This window comes from Anabas testudineus, chromosome 1, assembly GCF_900324465.2.
Source record: "Anabas testudineus chromosome 1, fAnaTes1.2, whole genome shotgun sequence".
Lineage (NCBI taxonomy): Eukaryota > Metazoa > Chordata > Actinopteri > Anabantiformes > Anabantidae > Anabas > Anabas testudineus.
Genome location: NC_046610.1, coordinates 3,022,186 through 3,041,736, shown reverse-complemented (window position 1 = coordinate 3,041,736; position 19,551 = coordinate 3,022,186). Strand labels below are relative to the sequence as shown.

Sequence of the window (19,551 nt, the reverse complement as noted above, 5' to 3'; positions counted from 1 at the left end):
GTTTTAATCAAATTGGCTCTAATGGGTGTTATATTTAAAGTCATGTTTAAATATATTTAAAGTCAGACCATTGAAAGAGAGAAGTAAAAAGAGAGATACTGTATCTATCACGTGTTTTGAGTGTTGCTCAGTTTAGATCAGAGGTGACAGACAACTTGTTGCATTATTTCACACCTAAACCGCCAACGCTGAAAACTGTCTTCATATCTCTATGATTAACAGCGTTGATACAGGCTGAGAGTCACATGCTGCACTCAGCTGCTTAATAAGAAAATGTGAAACGTAGATAAAACATAAAGATAAATTCAAACATGCAAACACATCGAAAACAAAATGTTTCCAAGAAATGAACCATTTGGAAACAAAACTCATGAAGCACAACGTGGCTGATTACTGTTGTTATTCTGTATGTACACAGAGCAAAGGAAGATGGAAACATACGTCCTGTCATTACACAGTGTGAGGATGAAGCATTGGAGTGAACTGGTGAATTGGTCTGTGAACGTAAATGTACTGGTCACGATAAAATAGGAAGAGTGTGAAGTTCTGTGCTCTTCATTATTTTTATCACTGAGATAAGTGTGAAAACCACAAAGACACAAGATCAAACTGGTCGAGCAGCTACGATAAAGTCAGTAGATAAGAAAAGTGTCCACTTCTCTTCACATCACACTATTCTTGATACTATCTGACCTCAACCAACACAATTCATTTTAATTCAGATACAGTTCATGAACACAGACAACTTGACTTCTCTGTAGGACGCCTGCGTCGTCTGCTACTATTGAAACCGACCACTTCTACCTGTGTCAGGAACACGTGAAGAAGAAATGAACGACCTCATGGAAACAAGTGTTCACAGCATAAAGTAAAAATAAACTGACCCTTTAAATGAGACAGAAGAAGGAGCAGCCAAAGTGATGAAGTCTGAATGTGTAATACTGAAGCTTCACCACTAGAGGACAGAGAAACATCAGAGACACTGAAACAGAACCAGGAAACTACAGTTTACCATCCATCACTGACTGTTCTGTCTAATTTAAAATGACTTTTGATACTTTTTACTTTTTAACATTTAAATTATTTACATATTTGGTCGTTTACCACAGATGATTAATTTAGTTTCAGGGAGGATCAAGGATCACATTGGTGACCAACATGAGAACAAACTGTCTGTGTAAAATCTCACCTTATAATAAACTGATCCACTGATATGAGCTCTGCTCTTACAGCAACAAAAGGGGACAAATCAAACACTTGTTAGTTTCTTCCAAGAAACCCAAACCTTTCTGCACACCGTCGCCCTCTGCAGCAGTTAGAAGGAACTGAAATAATGTTCCTACCAAAAATACTTGAAAAGTGACACATCTGTGCAGCCAGGTGGGAAAATGTGAGAGAATGAAATTCTGTGATTAAGATTTATTTACTGATGTAGTTTTACTGCAGATGTCAACGTTGAACAGCAGAGGGAGGAGTCTCTCTCTCTCAGTCTATCATAATCTTTGTGTATCATTGTATTCTGTTTTATGTAGACTTTACACACATTGGTTTTGTATATCTGACCAAATAGTCCTGTGTTAGAGAGCAGGCAAGAGGCCCTGAATGTCCTTTATAGACAACAGTGTGTACACAACTTGGACGTAGACGTTAAAGTCCTGCAGAGACAAAGACTTGTTGGCAACAGACACTGAGGTTTCAGTTTGAACAGCAAAGCACTGAAGGTTTCCACTCCAGGACTCCAATACGTCACCACTTCTGACCCAAAAGCACAGGTACAATCCACTTTATGGTCAATATGGCTGCCAGAAGCAGGAGTTTGGTCACATATCACATTTGCAGCAGGTCAGAACAGTAAAAGGCTTTCCAACAATAACTGTTTTGGCAGATTGGAAGTCAGTGAGGGATCTCTCACGTATATTATATTTCTATAAAAGTCATATATCAGCAGACTAGATCCTTGTGGAGAACATACCGTAGGTGTGTTAACACTGGTGTATGTTCGATTTGTAACTTTAAATTCTCTAAAATGTGTAGTTGTGGTGATTGTTTGGTAATGTGCTGAGAAATATTGTTAAAAATCAGTAGTTGGTGCAAAATTAAAAAACAAAGAAACAAAAATGAACAGTACAAAATATCAGAGAAGCCATTCCTGTCATGTTCATTTGGTTTTGTTGACGGTGCTGTACAATGCATCCGCTTCAGTTTTCTGACTTTTAAATCTGGAAGAGGAGATTAAAAAAATCAAACATCATTACAAATATTTAGTATGAAGTTATATCAATATGAAACAACAACATTACATCTGTACAGAGCTTTGTCTCTGTCTAATTATGTGTGAGAAGCTGCTCACCTCAGAGCAGCACGGCCACTGTTAAACCTGACATATGAGTACTCAGTAAGTTCTGGTTCCTCCATGTGTCCTGGCTGAGTTCCTCTGATGTTGGAGTAGACAGGATCTGTGGGTTTGTTGATGAAGTGGACAGTAGAGTACTGAAGGTTTTCCTGATCCTCTGGTTGTTCCTGGTCAGACACAAACTGAAAAGACGAAATCAGTTAAAGTCCAAGAACTCGTGTGGTAAAAGTTTTTTGCATTGATGGAGACGTCTGTCCAGAAAAGGACAGAAGTGAAGGAGGAAAGATCACTGAAGATGTTCATCACATGAGTTTGTTTCAGAACTTTAAAGAGAAACTTAACATCCTCTGTAAACCTTGTTCTTTCTGACCTACTGTGGTTGAACTTCTCACCTTGCTGCAGTGATGAACAGGTGAACTCCAGGACCCCATGACATCACTGTTGGACGTGTTCACAGGCTCAACAGAACATTTATAACTACACCCTCAGACACCTGTCAGTGGTTGTGGGTGTGGACAGAGGTGAAGCAGCAGAAGAACCCTGATTTTCATCCTGGAGTCTGTTCCTCTTTATTCAACTACTGTGGTTCTGCTGCCTGAACTGAACTGAACTGGAACAACAATAGAGTTTTAGTAGCAGAGAAGTTCTGACCTGTTCTCTGTTGTCTGGTTTCTCTTCAGGCTCAGAGGATCCTGTGGACGACCTCTTTTTTCTGGTTACAGTAAATGAAATGAAATTAATTCAATCAATTAAATGAAATTACTGATTAAATAAAGTGGGATTCAGTGAAACAGAGCTGCTCACCGGATCAACAAGAAGACAAAGATCAACATGATGATCAGGAGAACAGCAGCAGTTACTGCAGCAGTTGTTAATTTCCATGCTCCTGGAGAAAAGACAAAAGAAAACACTGAATTCAGTGTTATTAAATTACAGTTTTGTTTGTATTACTGTTTCCTGCACCCCAACCGGTCGAGGCAGATGGTCATTTAACTTGAGCCTGGTTTTGCTGGAGGTTTCTTCCTCTAGGGGGAGTTTTTCCTCTCCACTGTTTGCCTAGTGCGTGCTCATGTTGATCTTGTTGGGCTACATGTGTTTTTGTCTCTCTGGTGAAGCACTTAACATATATTTAGAAAAGTGCTCTATAGATAAATTTATTATTATTATGATGATGATTTGCCCAACAAGAAGGAAATGTAGGTAAACTGGGAACTTAAAACTTGATCCCATGTGGTAGAAACAAAACAAATGTATCTGTCACAGGATGAAACATGTAAATTCTATTTGAAACAATGAAAAATTAATAAACATTATTGTAAAAAAAAAAAAAGCAAACAAAGGAAGTATTTTCCTGAGAATAAATTGCATGTTGTTATATTAAATCTGGAGCTGAATGAAAAATCTCACGTGCAACAGTCAGATGTAAAGTGTTGTTATGACGTCCTACACTGTTCTGAACTTCACAGTAATAATTCCCACTGTGTTCAGCTCTGATGTCAGTGATGGTGAAGATCTGTCCTGAAGCTTTTGGTGACTCTTCATTCTCCTTGTACCAGGTATAATTAGCTGCTGGGTTAGCATCACTGCTACAGGTCAGAGTCACTGAACTACCCTCCACTATCTCAGAGGGACTCACTGACACAGAGGGAAGATTTGGACGATCTGGAGGAAAAAAACATGAACATTTAATGTTAAAATTTAACTTAAAATGTAATCAGTTTTCACAAGGGAACTTTCCCTTTAACATGAAACTTGTAACTGTTAATTTTTGATTTTGATTTGTCAAGAAGATTGTAAGTAGAAAATTTTGATTAGCTTTACTCACATTTCACATCAATAGAGACAGACTCAGATCTACTCTTCCCCAGCTTGTTTCCAGCTTCACAATAATACTGTCCAGAGTCCGAGGATTTGATGGATCTGAAGACAAACTGTGGTTCTTCATGGATGGATTTAAGATGCGTGTCACTCTTGTACCAGGTGTATTTAGCTGCTGGGTTAGAATCACTGCTACAGGTCAGAGTCACTGAACTACCCTCCACTATCTCAGAGGGACTCACTGACACAGAGGGAGGATTTGGACGATCTGGAGGAGAAAACATGAACATTTAACATTCATTTAAAATCAGTTTTCATACAAATACAAGACAATACAAAATATGGCTGCAAGGCATATACTGACTTGTAAATATTTGATAATGGATCATTGGTTTCATGAAACATCTTTAAATTTATTTGTTTTACTCACATTTCACATCAATAGACACAGACTTAGAGCTACTCGTCCCCAGCTTGTTTCCAGCTTCACAATAATACTGTCCAGAGTCAGAGGATTTGATGGATCTGAAGACAAACTGTGGTTCTTCATGGATGGATTTAAGATGTGTGTCACTCTTGTACCAGGTATAATTAGCTGCTGGGTTAGCATCACTGCTACAGGTCAGAGTCACTGAACTACCCTCCACTATCTCAGAGGGACTCACTGACACAGAGGGAAGATTTGGACGATCTGGAGGAGAAAACATGAACATATATCCTGATCCTGATCGTACTAACATACTGAAGATATTCATCTTCATGTTTATTAAAATTTCCCTTCAAAACACAAATCAAGTCAGTTTGTCCTCATAGATAATAAATCAAAAGAATTTCAACACATGAACATCACAACATATAGATATAAAGGGTCCTGATATTAAATAGAAGTAAACTCACACACTGAAGGAGAGGGGAACTTCTCATGTCTTTTTACAGCACAGGAAACTCTGTCTGCAGGAAAAATGGATAAATCAAAAGAAGATGATGTTTCTCTCTGAATCTGTTTGTTCTTGTACCAGATGTAGGTAGAATGATGAAGTGGACAAGTGCTTTGACACTTCAACTCTGCCCAAGTAGAATCCTGTTGGACAGTAGATCTGATCACCTGAACCTGAAGATCTGAAATATAATTAAATAAGTATTTCTACAAACATGCAATTACAGACAAATATAATCTATTATTTTCAAGAAATTAACCATTGGACACATAAATTAATATGATTTTTAATGAAGATGTTACCTGTGACAGACAAAGTGACTCCAGGTTCAACAGTATATTTCCCATCTGGATGGTTTGTTATAAACCTGAACTTGTACACAGCTGAGTCTCTCTGTCTCAGGTCTGTTATCTTCAGAGTACAGGCTTTGTCAACACACTGATACGTCACACGACCTATGTAGTCTGAGTCTGTTCTCAGATCCACAGGTTCATTATTATTCCCTTTAGTAAACCATAATGTTTTCTGAACATTAATAACTTGTTTGTTCACTTTAGATGGGTATGTGTAGTAGCAGTGTATGTCCACTGTTGATCCCTTTATACCACAGATCTGAGTAGAAGTGTAAGTTACTCCCCAGTCATTCTGACCCTGAACCACTGGAACACAGAGCACAGCAGAAACCACAGTTAAAGTTAACAATCAGTTAATAAGACAAATGATATTAAAGAAAGGAAACTTGTTGTAGTCGTCATAAAAAGTTACTGTTCATGCATCAATCAAACCACACCGGTGAAAATAAACATCACCAGCTGCCATTTTGGTTCAATTCAACAAACTCCTGCCTCTGTACATGAGGCTGCTCTTAAAACTAACAGTGACTTTGGTTTGAGGTTTGGGACAAACAACCTATATGAGAGCTAAAGTTGGAGGACTTGTTGTTCTTGTCCAGGTTTTGTTCATGTTCTACTTATACTTTTGTCTCCTCATGTTCCCCTTCTTAGTTTGGAGGATCTCTTGTTCTATACAGCAGCTTTTCCTCTTTTTGCAGTGACTTTTTGTTTCTTGTTTCCTTCCTTGTTTCTTATAAACTTTCTTTTCACCACTACCTCATTTGCTCTGGTCTACATCTGGTTCTACCATCTTGCAAAACTCATGACACTAGTTGAAATAAATGTAGCTCAGTACTTCCCAACAAAGGTGATGTTAGAAAAGAAACAGGAACATACGTGTTATTGTTGTGGAATCATCTTAAAACGTCTTCACTGCTTTTGAACAACATGTTGTCTGACAGCGAATGGAGATGTCAACAAACTACTTTGATCAGATATTTATAAATCCTACATTTGATCACATTTGTCTCTTTTTAAATACAGTGAAGGTAAATGTAGAGATAAAGTACCTGAGACAGAGAGAAGGAAGAAGAAGAATCCACTTGCTGCTGTCGGACTCATAGCTTCTTATCTGTTTGTCACTTCAGTGATACTGAAGCATTAGCTGATAAATATGAGGAAGTGTATCAGTTATGAAGCGCTTCTACGCTAGAGGATGTTGGTACTAAAAATAATTTTACCTCATTTAGCAGTCGACAGGAAACCAGGATGCTCACATACAGATGATATAGAGACACAGTTAAAACACCAGTAAACACTTAAATAAGTTGTTGTGGTGTCTGTTTTTTAACTCTGACACTTTAATGTAGATCATTAACAGTTCAAACTGATACGTCCAAAACCAATTTCACTGATTCACTTTTATTTCTGATAAAGATAAAAGAAAAATGCTGCAGCGTTGCTGATTTAATGTCAGGTCAAAGACTGATGCTCCGTCTAACTCAGGTACATTATATTTGAAGTCATGTTTAAATATATCTTTGCTAAGATAAGTGTGAAAACCACAAAGAGACAAGATCAAACTGGTCGAGCAGCTACGATAAAGTCAGTAGATAAGAAAAGTGTGCACTTCCCTTCACATCACACTATTCTTGATACTTTCTGACCTCAACCAACACAATTCATTTTAATTCAGATACAGTTCATGAACACAGACAACTTGACTTCTCTGTAGGACGCCTGCGTCGTCTGCTACTATTGAAACCGACCACTTCTACCTGTGTCAGGAACACGTGAAGAAGAAATGAACGACCTCATGGAAACAAGTGTTCACAGCATAAAGTAAAAATAAACTGACCCTTTAAATGAGACAGAAGAAGGAGCAGCCAGAGTGATGAAGTCTGAATGTGTAATACTGAAGCTTCACCACTAGAGGACAGAGAAACATCAGAGACACTGAAACAGAACCAGGAAACTGTTACAAACAGGGACGAACGAGTGAGAACAAAAGGATATTTTTATTAAGTGCAGGGGACACAGGGAACTAACAAACACGAACAAAGTACCAAACGAAAGAGACCCGAACACACGGTGGTAAGTACAAAGTGACAAACACTGCAGCGACGCAGGCAAAAGACAAACTAATAAAACAACAAAACATACAAAGTACCAACTAAGTCAGGACTAGACAAAAATACAAACTACAACTCACTAAACGAAATACAAAGTGACAAACGAAAATCACTGCAGAGGGCAGGAAAACGAGAACAAAACATACAAAACTAACAGGACAAAGTATCAACTGAAAAACACTGCATGAACGCAGACCGAACAACTCAAACCGACAAACCAAAAACAGAACAGTGCCTCACAGACAAACCGACAAACAAACAGACTAACTGACTGACCAGATTGTGGAGGAGTAGTGTGCTGCATGAATGAAATCAGGGTGACAAACCAGCACCGGACTGAGGACTGAGGGGTGCTTATAAAGCAGAGGGAGTGCACAGGTGAACTGAGTCAGTAATTAGTCCGGGGAGTTCAGTGGAAAGTGGAGGAAGTCCATATATGGGTGTGTGGCAGGAGGGTGAGACAGAACAAAAACAAAACAGAACAACCTGACAGGGGCAGAAGGGGGAATTGTAACAGGAAACTACAGTTTACCATCCATCACTGACTGTTCTGTCTAATTTAAAATGACTTTTGATACTTTTTACTTTTTAACATTTAAAGTTTTTACATATTTGGTCGTTTACCACAGATGATTAATTTAGTTTCAGGGAGGATCAAGGATCACATTGGTGATCAACATGAGTACAAACTGTCTGTGTAAAATCTCCCCTTCTAATAAACTGATCCACTGATATGAGCTCTGCTCTTACAGCAACAAAAGGGGACAAATCAAACACTTGTTAGTTTCTTCCAAGAAACCCAAACCTTTCTGCACACCGTCGCCCTCTGCAGCAGTGAGAAGGAACTGAAATAATGTTCCTACCAAAGATACTTGAAAAGTGACACATCTGTGCAGCCAGGTGGGAAAATGTGAGAGAATGAAACTCTGTGATTAAGATTTATTTACTGATGTAGTTTTACTGCAGATGTCAACGTTGAACAGCAGAGGGAGGAGTCTCTCTCTCTCTCTCTCTCTCTCTCTCTCTGTCTCTCTCTCTCTCTCTCTCTCTCTCTCTCTCTCTCTCTCTCTCTCTCTCTCTCTCTCTCAGTCTGTGGATCACACATGAGGGAAAATTGCTGGTACTACATTCAAGGTCAAAGGTTAATGTTCTCAGTTCAACATATAATATTTGATATGTTTGATATGTTCTATTGTACATAAAATATGGATCAGTGAGATTTGTAAATCATTGTATTCTGTTTTATGTAGATTTTACACACATTGGTTTTGTATATCTGACCAAACACTCCTCTGTTAGAGAGCAGGCCGGCCCACGGCATAGGTAGTAGATTACAGACACTGACACAGGATGGTGATACTGGAGTTATGTTCTCAACTCTGAATAAATTAGTGGTTGATTAATTAAATGTCTAAAGAAAACACTAAAAAAACATGTTGAGAGATTAATAATAAAAGTCAAATTTCTGGTAAAAAAAAAAAATGATCGGAGTCCCCGTCTAAACTTAGATCTGGAGTGAAACATCTGACAACTAACAGACAGATTGTCATAATATTCAGAGCAGACTGGATGAACTGTGTTAACGTTGATTTGACTTTTCATTATCAGATGTGTTTAATACAGAACACATCAAACACCTGAACTGACTACAGGTTTGTTGAGTGTCATGTTAGAAATATGTTAACAAGTTCAAAGAATTGTCAAAAAATTTGAGGGAAGAGATTATTGTCTTTCACAAACAATGAAAAGGATCGAACAAGAGGCCCTGAATGTCCCTTATACACAACAGTATGTACACAACGCTAAAGTCCTGCATAGACCAAGACTTGGTGGCAACAGACACTGAGGTTTCAGTTTGAACAGTAAAGCACTGAAGGTTTCTGTCACAAGTCTGTGGAAGGACTTCATTGTCAAAGATACACTTAGGCAGGACAGGTTTATTTTAACAACAGTGCAAGAAAAAAGCCAATGAGTTCTGAAGGCCACCCGTCAGGAGGAGACAGCGCAGGATGAGTGTGGAGGTCTAAGAGTGAACTGTAAGTAGTTGCTGACAGGAAGAGGTGGTGTGATGTCTCAGGAAAATACTGCTGTTTGTAGAACCACACAATGAGAGACAGTCCAAATCCAAATAGACAGAGTGATAGTCCAGTTCAGGGTTATGCACCAAAACAGTTCAAACAACAAATCCAATAGACTAATATCCAAAGTCAGGGACAATCCAGGTCATACACAGTTAAGACAGGTCCAAAGAGAAGTCCAGACTAACTGGTAGAAGAGGAAGGCAAACGGATGTGTTTATATAGGACTGGAGTAGCACAGGAGCAGCCAATGAGGCAGCGAGGGTAATTAAGCCGGGACAGGAAACAGGAAGCTGACCAAATAAGGGCATGAGGGACAGACAGGAAGGAAGAGCTGCAGTCTTCATAAACACTACATATATAACACTGGACCTGACAGTGTTAATGATCACATCACTAATGATAATAAAAATGATTGTTAGAGTTTAAATAACCATAGTCATATTTAAAGAAGAGACAATATGTCTGTAGTATTTTAATGGAGGATAGTTAGACTGATGCAACATATGTACAGAGGAACATGAAGTGACTGGAAAACACATTAATTTCTAACAGGACTGAAAACTGAACTAACTGATGAATCACTAGGATTAAACTTAGTCTGGTTGTTGTCCTGCTCTGGACTAGACTAGCTGCACAGAATAATAATTCATTTATCCTGTTTTATTACGACTAAATTCAAACTGGATAACTGGAAGATCCTGGTTTTATCACCTCATCTTGGTTTTGTGAAACAGCCCTCAGGTAACTTCTACGATAGCAACAATTTCTTTTAACAATCATGATGAATAAATAATCAATACTAAAAATAGACAAAATGATATGATAACTCATACAGAAAAGGTCCAAAGTTCTACATGTTGTTGTGATCAGTTCAGTCATCACACAGAGCAGCTGTACAGTCACAGAATTAAACTCATAACTGTGATATTGTTGGTAATTTTTCATATTTAAGTATTTTCATACAGATACTACAAAGGAGTCAAATGTAAAATCAAAAGCAAGACAGGTTTATTGACAATATATAAAATTATATATATATATTATATTTAGTTATAAAACACTAAATCACAGCACAAGATGGCAAAATACAACTGCAATAAACCTAAATTAAACTAAGAGAGAAATGCTCACTAGGATGATAAGAACTAAAAAACTATTAATTAAAAAAAGAACAGAAAACAGTACAAGTATATAAAAGGCAAAGTGAACTCTAACAAGACCAGGAAGTTAACAAAGAAGACCTCTAACTAAGCTGGTGGTCAGGGAGTAGACACACTAGCAAAGAAACAGGAGACAAACAAGAGCACAAATGCAATGTAGTACCAATATTGTAGGAGGTGAACCAACTGGAGCAAAAACCCAGAAGTAAAACCAACAGGTGAGTAAACACAGGAAGTGGGACACTGAGAGGACTGAAGAGAGTCCACAGGAGGACAGGGAGATGTAGCATAAGGTGAAGGTAGAGGTGGAGAAGGACAAACAAAGACCATATGAGGACTTGTCTGTTCAGTTGGACAGTAAGGAGGGAGAGGTGGATTTGTACAGGTTGGTGAGACAAAGAGACAGAGATGGAAGGATGTGCAGCAGGTTAGTGTGAAAGATAGGGATGGAAATGTACTGACAGGTGACAAGAGGGTGATGGGAAGATGGAAGGAGAACTTTGAAGAGTTGATGAATGAGGAAAATGAAAGAATGAAGAGTAGAAGAGGAGACTGTGAGGACGACATTGAAGAGGATGAAAGGCAGCTGGTCCTGATGACAAACCTGTGGAGGTATGGAAGAGTCTGGGAGAGGTGGCAGAAGAGTTAGTGACTAGTTTGTTTAACAAGATCTAGTTAAGTGAGTTGGTGAGAGAGGAGGACGCAGAGGATAGGGTTCAATGGAGGCAGAAAGGAAAAGAAGTAGAAGAGTGAACACAGGAAGTGATGCTGCCCTCTGCTGGTCTGAGGGTGGAACTGTAACATCTTCTACTTGTTTTGGGTCAGAATGTGAAATTCTTCATGTTCACTGAACTTGTATCTCAGCACCTGGTTTATCTTGTTTTATTGTTTTACTTTAATTATCATGATTAACAGAATTCAGCATTAATTCAGGATCAATAAAGAAGTTAATATAACTGTTGTTGTTTTTAATGAGACAAAACAGAACAAAGAAGTTTCACTAAATTTTCCTTAAGGGTTAAAGGGAACATGTAAATGTTTCTATTTAAAATAAACTGACCTTTTAAATGAGACAGAAGAAGGAGAAGCCAGAGTGATGAAGTCTGAATGTGTAATATTGAAGCTTCACCACTAGAGGACAGAGAAACATCAGAGACACTGAAAAAGAACCAGGAAACTAGGAATTGGAGTTTGGTCTGTTTGGTCCATGCAGGAGTCTCTGACCTGACTGAACTTTAAACCAGGTCTTCCTGCTCCTCTGTGTGATGAACTTCTAAATTCAGGTGTTCTCACAATCAGGACGAGATTCAAACTGATGGAGAGAAATAACAATGAATCTGAATCAACATGTTTAATATGTAAAACTATTGTTTATCCATCAAACAACAGAATCTGAACCAGACTTTACTGGTTCTGACTCATTTATCCATCCAACCAGTTTTCCTCCTAATGATGCAGCAGTGCTGGAGCCAATCCCAGCCAACATCCGGTCAGACAACCACTGACACTCACATTCACACCTATGGACAATGTAGAGCCATTATTTAATGTTCTCCCTGTGTCTGTGTGGGTTCTCCCCAGGTTCTCCAGCTTCCTCCCACCATCCAAAGACATGCCGTTAGCTTAACTGGTGACTCTAAATTGTCCATGTGAATGTTTTTCTATCTCTGTGTGTCAGCCCGCTGACAGAAAGATGTCCAGGTTATATCTTCCTCTCACCCAATGACAGCTGGGATAGGCTCCAGCACTCCTTGGTGGTTAAGATAATAGATGAATGGATGTTGTTAACAGGACCTCTCACCTCTATCATCTCTACACGTTCATTCAGTTCAGTTTTTAACATCAGAGTTTTCTTCTTCCTGGAAGAAAAAAACAACAGAAATACAAAGTTGAACTAAACTTAATTCATGACTTCGTGACTGAAAATACAACAAATTAAAGAGCAGAGATGGAACTGATGGATTTTTATTGTTTTACCTCAAACACAGACTGAAGACAAACAGAGGAATCAGCATCAGGACCACAAGAGTCAACCTGATGATGTTCATTATCATTAATTTACCTGGAAATGGAAACAAGTGTTGTCAGGTAATACTGCTACTGTTAGTCAGACAGTATCAGTAACCAGAGGTGTGTGAGTGTGTGGAAATGTCAAGATGAATAACTCACGTGTAACAACAGTCAGATGTAAAGTGTTGTTATGACGTCCTACACTGTTCTGAACTTCACAGTAATAATTCCCACTGTGTTCAGCTCTGAAGTCAGTGATGGTGAAGATCTGTCCTGAAGCTTTTGGTGACTCTTCATTCCCCTTGTACCAGGTATAATTAGCTGCTGGGTTAGCATCACTGCTACAGGTCAGAGTCACTGAACTACCCTCCACTATCTCAGAGGGACTCACTGACACAGAGGGAAGATTTGGACGATCTGGATAAAAAACATTTTAACATCAAACACTGTATTGTTATAGTTTTGAAATTTGTTAAAATTGGACTATCTGAGGTTTAGAATGGCAGCAGAAAGAGGTGATGTTTAAAATTCACAAGCGGTCTCTTTTTTATTTATAAAAAAATTGTTTTTTACTCAGATTTCACATTAATATAGATACTGTACATTCAGATGCCACTCAGCTCCTGATCAGCTGTGCAATAATACTCTTGAGTCAGAAGACTGGACGGAAGTGAAGAGTGTTTTTTTATTCAGAGGTTGTATTGTTTTTACTGAACCTTTAACTATAGTTTTGGTCTTAATCATCCTCTGAGGTTTGTTTTAGTCAAGTTTTAGTCAGAAGAAGTTTAATTTTAGTTTGGTCATTTGGTCACACAACTGGAATAAATGTGTTTCATAAGGTTAAATAAAGCTGAAATGTAAACAGACATAAATATAATGTGACATAAATTAGTGTTTTACACATCTAAATGAAACTGTGTCATCAGTGGAGTCATTCTTCAAACCCTACTCATAGTACCAACAGCTACAGTTTCAGCTAAAACAATAAAAGAGGTCGGCATGGGAACATTTTAATGTTGGCTGTGATCAAGGTGTTAAACCAACAACTCACAGTCCATCACACAAAGAAAAAAGAAATCATTACTGCTTTTAGAAGGAGAGTGATGTGAACTATATTGTCTAAAAAGAACCAATGATTTCACCTCATCTATACTCGTCATGATGTGTTGAACAGAGATTTTGTTTCACTGTTGTTGCATTTGATTCTTATCTACATTATTCCAATTTAGTCATTAAATAAAACTTGTCAATGAATGATTGTAGTCTAAATATCTGATAACAGAATGAACACTGAGAGGTGGACAGTTTTTGGACAGTGATCATTCTACTTGTCCCAGGTAAACAATATTTAACTCTTGGTTAGCATCAGGTCGCTGATTTGACCTTTAATGATTCCAACAGAGAACAGAAACTATTTTAATTTGTATTTGTTTTACTCACATTTCACATCAATAGAGACAGACTCAGATCTACTCTTCCCCAGCGTGTTTCCAGCTTCACAATAATACTGTCCAGAGTCAGAGGATTTGATGGATGTGAAGACAAACTGTGGTTCTTCATGGATGGATTTAAGATGTGTGTCATTCTTGTACCAGGTATAATTAGCTGCTGGGTTAGCATCACTGCTACAGGTCAGATTCACTGAACTACCCTCCACTATCTCAGAGGGACTCACTGACACAGAGGGAAGATTTGGACGATCTGGAGGAGAAAACCAGATAGATAGATAGATAGATAGATAGATAGATAGATAGATAGATAGATAGATAGATAGATAGATAGATAGATAGATAGATAGATAGATAGATAGATACTTTATTGATCCCTAAGGGGAAATTTTGGTGTTGCAGCAGCCATTAGACACAAAACATTTGAACATTAAGTAACATGATCTACACAACAATACACGAGACACAGTACAAGAATAACACACAGAATAGACAGTGATACCAACAAAACACACAGTAGGACTTGAATGTAAAGTGACTTAGTTACATATTGTTAAACCATCAGCGTGGACACTGACTCTCTGTCAGGGAGTCATTGTACAGGCTGATGGCTTTTGGCACAAATGACTTCCTGAGCTTTTCCTTGTCACAGCGGAGCTGGAGAAGTCTCTGACTAAAACTGCTCCGCTGTTTGACAAGTGGGCTGTGGAGAGGATGTGAGCTGTTCTCGATGATGCTCAGCAGTTTGTGCAGCATCCTCCTCTCCACCACCTGCTCTAAAGGTTCCAGAGAAGCCCCCAGCACAGAGCCAGCTTTCCTGATCAGCTTATTCAGTTTCTTAGTGTCACTGGCTCTGATGCTGCTGCCCCAGCAGACGACAGCAAAGAATATTGCACTGGCTACAACAGACTGGTAGAAGATCTGCAGCATCTTGTTGCACACATTAAAGGACCTGAGCTTCCTCAGGAAGTAGAGTCTACTCTGTCCCTTCCTGTATACAGCCTCTGTGTTGAACTTCCAGTCCAGTCTGTTGTCCAGGTGAACTCCCAGGTATTTGTACCTCTCCACCACCTCCACCTTTTCACCCAGAATGGACACAGTGTCAAAGCCAGTTTTCTTCCTCCTGAAGTCCACAACCATCTCCTTGGTCTTGCTTACATTCAAGGTCAGATGGTTGTTCCCACACCACTTCACAAAACTGTCCACCAGACCTCTTTACTCGGTCTCCTCCCCACCGCTGATACACCCAACCACTGCAGAGTCATCTGAGAACTTCTGTAGATGGCAGGACTCAGTGTTGTACTGAAAGTCTGAGGTGTAGGGTGAAGAGGAAAGGTGTTAGGACAGTCCCCTGAGGTGCTCCTGTGCTACTGACCACCCGCTCAGACTCATATCCCTGCAGTCGTACAAACTGTGGTCTGTCTGTCAGGTAGTCAGTGATCCAGGAGGCTGTGGAGGAGTCTACCTGCATCTTCAAGAGCTTCTCTCTCAGCAGGACAGGCTGGATGGTGTTAAAGGCACTGGAGAAATCAAAGAACGTGATCCTCACAGTGCTGTTAGCCTGGTCCAGGTGTGAGAGAGCTCGCTGAAGCAGGTAGACAATAGCATCATCTACTCCAACCCGGGCACGATAGGCGAACTGCAGTGGGTCTAGTGATGTCTCGACCTGAGGTCTCAAATGTGTCAGAACCAGTCTCTCCAGGACCTTCATGATGTGTGAGGTGAGGGCGACTGGTCTGTAATCATTTAGAGCAGAAGGAGATAACGTTTTTGGAACTGGCGTCAGACATGATGTCTTCCAGACCTTTGGCACCTGCTCCATTCTCAGGCTCAGGTTGAAGAGGTGCTGTAGAATCCCAGAGAGCTGCTCAGAACAGGACTTCAGGACTCTGGGGCTGACACCATCAGGTCCTGCTGCCTCTTCATCTGGCTGCTGGTCACTGACAGATGGGTAGGGGAGGTGGGTCTGGTAGAGGAAGGGGAGGGGGGTGACGGTGGGACAATTTTGTCCTTAAGAGTTCCTGTGACGGGTGTGGTTTTATGACCGTCTCTGATGTTCCTAGTAGGATGGGTATCGGGGGGCAGCAGTGGAGACACTGTTCTGTCTGTGAGTCTGGCAGAGTAGGGGGTGGAGGAGGAGAGTTCAGCAGAGTGTCTGGAGGTGAAGGAGGGGGAAAGGGAGGGCGGTAGTGCTGTAAACCTATTGAAAAAATGGTTCAGCTCGTTGGCCTTGTCCAGGTTCCCTTCCACCTGGTTCCCCTTCTCCTTGAAGCCAGTGATCTTCTTCATTCCAGACCACACATGCTTCATGTTGTTCTGATAGAGTTGGTTCTCCAGCTTCCTTCTGTAAGCATCCTTACTCTGCCTCAGACTCACCCTCAGCTCTTTCTGCACAGACTTCACCTTTTCCTTGTCTCCCTCCAAAAAGGCCTTCTTCTTCTTGTTCATGAACATTTAACATTAAAATTCAACATGAGTTTTCAACATCAGTAGAATTTATTTTACATGTTGTGGAATTTAAGTGGAGCTGAAGAAGTCACACAATTTTGTTATTGTCGTACTTCCTGTCATTCATTTATGTTGTCCTCTCTCATGTCAGCCCTCCCCCCATTCACTGAGTTTCTCATCTGCAATGTCAGCTTGGTGCTTAAGTTAAGGAAGGTTCTATGGGCTGATGAGACCAGAACAGAACTTTTGACCTCAGATCAGACTATGGTGAGTGTAGAACCAGACCATATCTGTGATATGAACGGTCTCTTCAGTTTCTTCAGATTTATGCAGGAGCTGTAATGTGTAATGAGTACAGTGATGGGTTTAACTGCACTCCAACAGATATTCAGTCACTAGGATGTTTGTATCCATCCTATTTTTTCAAAACCTTTTTTTCAGAGTTGCTCGGAAGATTCCTTTGTCTTCATTGTGTATCTGACCACAAACTTGACCGTCCACATAATTGTTTTTATTTTACAATCTTCCAAACTTAAACAAACGTTTCAAAGGTTTTTGTAACTTTTGTAACTGAAAAGAAAAAAACACTGTGTTAAATAGAAATCAAATTCTAAAGAGTTAGAACGTACAGTCAGCAGTTCTGAAGAGTAGAGACCAGACAAGAACCAAATTGTCTTTGTTCGGTTTGTTGTAAACAAGAGACAAAAAAGGTAGTTTAGAGGGTGAAATGTCAAAAGACTGGAAGTAAACTCACACACTGAAGGAGAGGGGAACTTCTCATGTCCTTTTACAGCACAGGAAACTCTGTCTGCAGGAGAAATGGATAAATCAAAAGATGAAGATGATGTTTCTCCCTGAATCTGTCCGTTCTTGTACCAGATGTAGGTAGTATGATCAGGTGGACAAGTGCTTTGACACTTCAACTCTGCCCAAGTAGAATCCTGTTGGACAGTAGATCTGATCACCTGAACCTGGAGATCTGAACATGTGGAGAAACAACAGAAATGTTATTTAATGATTTTATAAATTTTTAAACAGAGACAGAAACAACCCAATATTTTCAATTAATTACTAATTTGGGGGAAAAAATATGAATAAGGTTTTATTTGAAGATGTTACCTGTGACAGACAAAGTGACTCCAGGTTCACCAGTAAATCCTCCTTCCACTTGGTATGTTTCAAACCCGAACTTGTACACAGCTGAGTCTCTCTGTCTCAGGTCTTTTATCTTCAGAATAGCGACTCCAAGACCACCCTGATACGTCACACGACCTCTGTAGTCTGAGTCTTTTTCTAGAGCCACAGGTTTATTATTCTTCTCTTTAGTAAACCATATGAATATCCCATTTAGTCTATTGTCTCCGGATGGATATGTGTAGGAGCAGTGTATGTCCACTGTTGATCCTTCTACAGCACAGATCTGAGTAGAAGTGTAAGTTACTCCCCAGTCATTCTGACCCTGCACCACTGTAACACAGAGCACAGCAGAAACCACAGTTAAAGTTAACAATCAGTTAATAAGACAAATTGTATTTTAGTGGCAATATGAGCTAAAGAAAGAGTCTAGAGTCTGTGTTATTCTTGATTGATGACTTCCTCTCTGGTTTCTCTGTGGTCAGTTTGTGAACAAGTGTGAAAACCACAAAGACATGAGGAACGAGAAAGTGAAGGAATGTCAGCTTTGGTTTTGTAAACTAGGGCCCAGGTGGGAAAACTGAACTAAGCAGGAGTACTCAGTTAGTCAGGTTACATCTTATACAACTTCTCTGAACATTTGTTTCTAAATAATAATAGTTGAAGCTCAACTAATGACCAATTGACACTTGATATATTCAAGTAACAACTTCAGATTGAAAAATTAAATTCTATTGAATTTTATTTGTTTAGCTGTTACAAACGGGCTAACTAGTGGACCCAGTTGCAGAATGACAGCAAAGACAGAGTGAGATTTCCCAAAAAAGTTGATTAACAGAATACGTAATGATATATACAGAACAGACAAAATGTAATGCAACAAAACGTGCAGACAAAATACCTCAAAAGGTGGAACGAACTAAAGATCACTGCAAAAAGCAGGGAAGCTAGAAACTAACTAGTCTAAATAACAAATAAAGAGTAAACACAGCCAAAGCTGGAAATAAAACAAAACCACAGCCAAAGCTTGAAATAACGAGAAACTAAACGCTGGAACAAACTACAAAGCTAAACTACCACTAACACACAAGCTGACTACACTAACAGGACTTACAAACCGTGGTGATGAAGGCCAGAGGTTGGGGAAAAAATAAATGGAGGAAACAAGGAACAAACGAGGTTGACAGTTGACACACTAGCAAATGACAAAGGAGCAGACACCAACTTAAATATAAGACACAGTGATGACAAACACAAAAACACATACCTGCTGCCACTCAAACCAGCTGAGAGATGTCCCCAGAAGTAAGGGAAAACAAACAGGAAAAAACAAAAATACAGAGACATCCAGGGACACTGCCTCAGCTGGCCGGAGGAGAGAGATGTAACCATAGCGCCAATTCACAACAAAGGTCAACTCAAGGCACTTTACAGTATTTAAGGTTTAAGACCTTACAGATTATAATTATACAAAAAATTAAATAGAAAACCCAACAATCCCATTTAAAGAGGAAAAACTACAGCAGAACCAGGCTCATAGTGGGGCGGCCATTTGCCTTGACCGGTTGGTGACCAATTCAATTCTGAATTTTACAGGGAGCCAATAGAGAGAAGCTAACATAGGAGAAATATCACCTATCTTGCTATTTCCAGTCAGAACTGTGGCCGCAGCATTTTGGATTAACTGGACTTCTGAG

At 39.5% G+C, this 19,551-nt stretch overlaps 1 protein-coding gene and 1 long non-coding RNA gene across 2 annotated transcripts in view; both read right to left on the bottom strand.

Annotated features, from left to right (window-relative positions):
- Positions 1-1,424: 1,424 nt before the first annotated feature.
- The window catches only part of LOC113162195 (sialoadhesin-like), a 40,582-nt gene continuing 22,455 nt past the window's right edge, over positions 1,425-19,551 (bottom strand). The window contains exons 4-17 of the mRNA XM_033326504.1: positions 17,475-17,699; positions 14,265-14,525; positions 13,132-13,241; positions 12,108-12,126; positions 6,512-6,565; positions 5,412-5,768; positions 5,069-5,290; positions 4,602-4,862; positions 4,179-4,439; positions 3,761-4,015; positions 3,158-3,239; positions 3,005-3,065; positions 2,351-2,535; positions 1,425-2,219 (exon numbers count right to left, since the gene is read on the bottom strand). Coding sequence (XP_033182395.1) covers positions 2,159-2,219; positions 2,351-2,535; positions 3,005-3,065; positions 3,158-3,239; positions 3,761-4,015; positions 4,179-4,439; positions 4,602-4,862; positions 5,069-5,290; positions 5,412-5,768; positions 6,512-6,565; positions 12,108-12,126; positions 13,132-13,241; positions 14,265-14,525; positions 17,475-17,699 — 2,414 coding nt within the window. The 3' untranslated portion in view covers positions 1,425-2,158. The remainder of the gene's footprint in view (positions 2,220-2,350; positions 2,536-3,004; positions 3,066-3,157; positions 3,240-3,760; positions 4,016-4,178; positions 4,440-4,601; positions 4,863-5,068; positions 5,291-5,411; positions 5,769-6,511; positions 6,566-12,107; positions 12,127-13,131; positions 13,242-14,264; positions 14,526-17,474; positions 17,700-19,551) is intronic.
- Positions 11,902-13,120, bottom strand: LOC117152866. The gene is made up of 4 exons (XR_004463381.1): positions 12,984-13,120; positions 12,792-12,876; positions 12,616-12,673; positions 11,902-12,126 (listed from the first exon to the last, which is right to left on the bottom strand). It is a non-coding gene; the product is annotated as an uncharacterized LOC117152866 (long non-coding RNA).